The sequence below is a fragment of the Trifolium pratense genome, linkage group LG6 (genome assembly GCF_020283565.1).
Source record: "Trifolium pratense cultivar HEN17-A07 linkage group LG6, ARS_RC_1.1, whole genome shotgun sequence".
NCBI lineage: Eukaryota > Viridiplantae > Streptophyta > Magnoliopsida > Fabales > Fabaceae > Trifolium > Trifolium pratense.
The window spans coordinates 41485450-41489691 of record NC_060064.1 but is presented as its reverse complement, the minus strand read 5'-3'; the positions used below and the strand labels follow the sequence as shown (position 1 = coordinate 41489691).

Here is a 4242-nt window from a genome sequence, read left to right as displayed (position 1 = left end):
TGCACCACTTGTAAGCAATCAGTCTCTATTCCATGGACTTTCATATGAGAGTTGTTGATCCAACGCAACAGATCTAACACTCCCATAGTCTCCGCTTCCGTGATCTTAGGCCTCCCATAGCTTATGCAAGGTTATTGTGTTATATATATATATAGGGGCAAATGACACCAACTAGTTTGACACCAAATGTTTTCAATAACGTTTTAACCGATATAAATTTTATAAAATCCACCGTTGGATTGAAAGTTTATATCATATAGATCATTTGTGTAAAATTTCAAACAAATCCAAAATCATTTGATTTGCTATTGAGATACATCAAAATTAACGGTTTGCATCTTTTTTATATGTCGTTAATCTTTATTTGTTGCAATCGCATATCTAATGATTTTGGATTTGTCTGAAATTTTACACAAATGATCTATATGATATAAACTTTCAATCCAACGGTGGATTTTATAAAATTTATATCGGTTAAAACATTATTGAAAAGGGTAACATTTGATATCAAACTAGTTTGTGTCATTTGATCCTGACTCATATATATATATATATATATAAGGAGGGATCCGTTGACTCTAGGAGGAAGGTTCCATTGACTTACTCCGCTTAATAACTCGATATCAGCATTATATTTTTTCAATCCAACCGTTGAATTCAAAGATCTCATTGAGTAGATCAACTCCACAAATTTTTATAAAAATTAAAAAAACATAGTTATGTATTCATACTATTGAAATTCAACGATTTTTTTTAAAGTTTGTTGAACGTTCAATTGAAGTTATTAGAAAAAGTATCTAACAGTTTTGAATTTTTATAAAAAAAATCGTGGAGTTGATCTACTCAATAAAAACTTTGAAATATACCAAATAAGACCTAATACCAATACAATGAAATATACCAAATACAATAAAATATACCAAATATGACCTTGCTGTCTCAAAAAAGACCTTGCAATAGAAGAAACCATATACTACCAAATCCAAACATCAAACTAGATTATTATTACTTCTACCAAACCAGATTAATTTATGTATATACCAATATCATTAACTAATTAATTAATCAGTAAACTTTTCCAAAAAATATAACTAATTAATAATAAATTAAAGAAGCCGGTTATTATTTGTTAATTATTATTCTAAATCCTCTATGGCTTCCTCCACGCCTGTTTAGAGTAATAGGTAGCTAGCCTTCTATCCAATTATATTTTTATAATAAACACTCCGATACACATCTTATTTGAACATATAGCAGTACACCGCTGATCGAGGTGAACAATTCTAATAGATACGTAAATAGTATTTAATATAGAAAAATTAATAAACATTATTTATGAACCTATTACAATTGTTCACCTCAACAAATATACCGATACATATTTAAATAAATACGCATGGAAGAATTCACCATTTTTCTATTATAAGATCAAATAATTATTTTCCCTTAAAACATGGGATTGTATAATTGATTGTTGACCCCTAAATTACCTTTTCTCATGTCCTTAAAAGACAACTAAAGAAAAACTACAAAGCTATTTACAACTATATATATCTTTATTAAAGAATCCGAAACCCAATATATTCAAAAGCATAGCCCTTCAAGATTACTATCATCTTTTTGCTTCAATAATAAGTTATATATAATAAAGTCATAGAATCATAATTGAAGGTTCAAATTATGGCTGCTTCTATGTCTTCTTTCTTACCTATGAAACCAAGAGGAGCATATCTCAAGAGATTCAACACAAGACAAAGGATGCAAGTAATTAAAGTACAAAACTATCAAGATGAAGGTGATAATCAATTTTACATGTGTTATTTTTTTCTTCTTCTTTGTATATAACATAGTATTATTATATAATTATGTTAGTTTATTTGTATTCATGATCAAATATATTTCACTAGCTAACTATAATTATGATCATAGGGAGATTCACCAATATGGTAGATGCAAATTTGAATGTTCTAAAGGAGAGGATAGAGATGGTGAAGGTGAAGGAAAGATTTGAAAGGTGTTGCAAATGTCAACAAGGTTGGAATTATGTACCACTTTCTATTAATAATGATTATCAAAAAAACAAAAGAAATAGAGAATTGAAAAGCTTCATTGAGTTGATTGGTTTAGTTTGTGGAACTATTGGTGCTACCTCTTTTGCCGGAACACTTTTCATTTGCCTTGTTTCATTGCTTGTTCATTGGCAAGTATGATTTATTTATTTTTCAAAAGAATGTATATTGATAATTGATTAATACCCATTATTTTATTACTTTTCCATGTTGCAATATTGCATACACATAGAGTTCAATTATTATTATTTTCCTCCTCTAATTTTCCTTCTTTTTTTTTTAAAGCACTCCTCTAATTTTCCTTCTTTTTCCATATTAAGTAATATTCTATCGAAATAAAAAGCATATTATATACTTAGATAATTTAGTCTCAAGTTTGATTTCTGCCACAAGTCATCAACTCTTAAGGACAGCTTTGTAATGTAAGAGGCATATTAATGTTAAAATTTAGGTTAAGGTCCCTTACGTTTATTTTAGGTTTTAATTTGGTCACTTATGTTTAAAAAGTATCAATTTGGTTCCTTACGTTTATTTTAGATTTCAAGTTAGTCATTTCCGTTAGTTTTGTCACTAATACCGTGTGAACAGTACACGTGTCAGTGTGTCCAAGTGCCACGTGTCTGTCCACATATGCAAATTGGCTGCCGCATGTGACAAAATTGACGGAAATAACTAACTTGAAACCTAAAATAAAAGTAAGGGACCAAATTGATATGTTTTAAATATAAAGGACCAAATTGAAACATAAATTAAACGTAAGGGACCAAATCTACTGTTAAGCCTAAAATTTATCAGGTCTCCTCGTAAAAATGGAAGATTATTTTACTAGGTCTCAACTTAAAAATTAGTACCCTTAACTAAAATATTAGAAGAAAAAAAAGAGAAAGTGTACCTTTAGTTTATATTTAAGTCCTAGAAAGAATACAAATAAATTTTAATGATTTGAGCTCACCAATATATTCTCACACATTATATTTTAAGATAAACACTAAAAAAAAAATACCAATTGACAATTTAGCTCTTGAAGCAAGTCCAATGATATTACGAGTAAAAGCGTCAAAGAAGATGGTTTTTGCTTGAAGAAAATATATCATGATTATTGTACGTTCAAGTGTTTAATGAGTAAAAATTTCAATAAATAAATGAACGACCGAGGTTTAAATTTCAGTCATTTGCATATATAATGTAATGTTCTGTCACAACCATTTAAATAATTACACATCATTTAAATTTTTTTAAAATAAAAAGTAAATTAACCACTCCATCTTTGTGTGGTCACAAATGTTGTGTTTAAATAACAAACTCTTTTTTTTTAATTAGTTAAAACCTGCACCTATTTTAGTCTTGCCAGTTGCACCCTAAAAGATAAAAAATTTAATATCATTAACAACTGATTTTGGTTGTTTCAAAACATAAATTTTTTTAAGTAAAACTTTGTAGATGAACACACAAAAATTGCAACTTTTTCTTGGACATGCCTAAAGTGGAGAGAATTTCTTTTGCCACCTTATCATATTCTCGCGAGCCCTACAAATTTATCAAAATACTTTTGTCTGTTAGTTAGGTAGCAGATACTCTCCAAAAACATCCTACCTAATTTTTTTATAACGTCCACTACTTAAGTAGCGGACGACATATTCAAATTTTTTTTAAAATTTCATATTTTTATAACGTCTGTCGCTTAAGTAACGAAATGGTAAAAAAAAAAACCAACAAAAGAAAATCCCTAAAGTGAATGAGGCAACTATTTGACGGATTTTTAGATATGTATAACTTTGGGAAAGCTTGTTTCAGGCCAGTCTGTGAGGAGGTTGAACAAGTCATATATCATAAATTAACTCCCACCCTTTCATTATTGGCACCTGACTTTGATAATTATGGTGTATGATACAAGGAACTAGAGAATCTATCAAGACTAACAACAATTTTTTTATCTAAACAAATGGACTTTAGAGAATTGGTCAACATTCTTATTATAAACCCACTCTTTTTATTTTACTAGTTAAATTATGCTGGTTGGTCTCTAAATCATGGTACTGAATTTTGCAGTCTTTATAAGAATAAAAAATTGTTGTTCTTTTGTCCCTCGCAAAAATAAAATAAATTAGAACATGTTAGTCCTTCTATCAAATTTTTCTCGTATTTTTTTTCTTGTATTATTGTGTTGGATTAA

The 4242-nt window shown here is 28.6% G+C and overlaps 1 protein-coding gene across 1 annotated transcript; it reads left to right on the top strand.

Moving 5' to 3' along the window:
* Positions 1–1527: 1527 nt before the first annotated feature.
* LOC123888497 lies at positions 1528–2269 on the top strand. Its single transcript, XM_045937578.1, has 2 exons — positions 1528–1795; positions 1930–2269. The coding sequence occupies exons 1-2, from the start codon at positions 1681–1683 to the stop codon at positions 2208–2210; spliced, it is 396 nt and encodes a 131-aa protein (XP_045793534.1). The 5' UTR covers positions 1528–1680; the 3' UTR covers positions 2211–2269.
* Positions 2270–4242: the final 1973 nt, after the last annotated feature.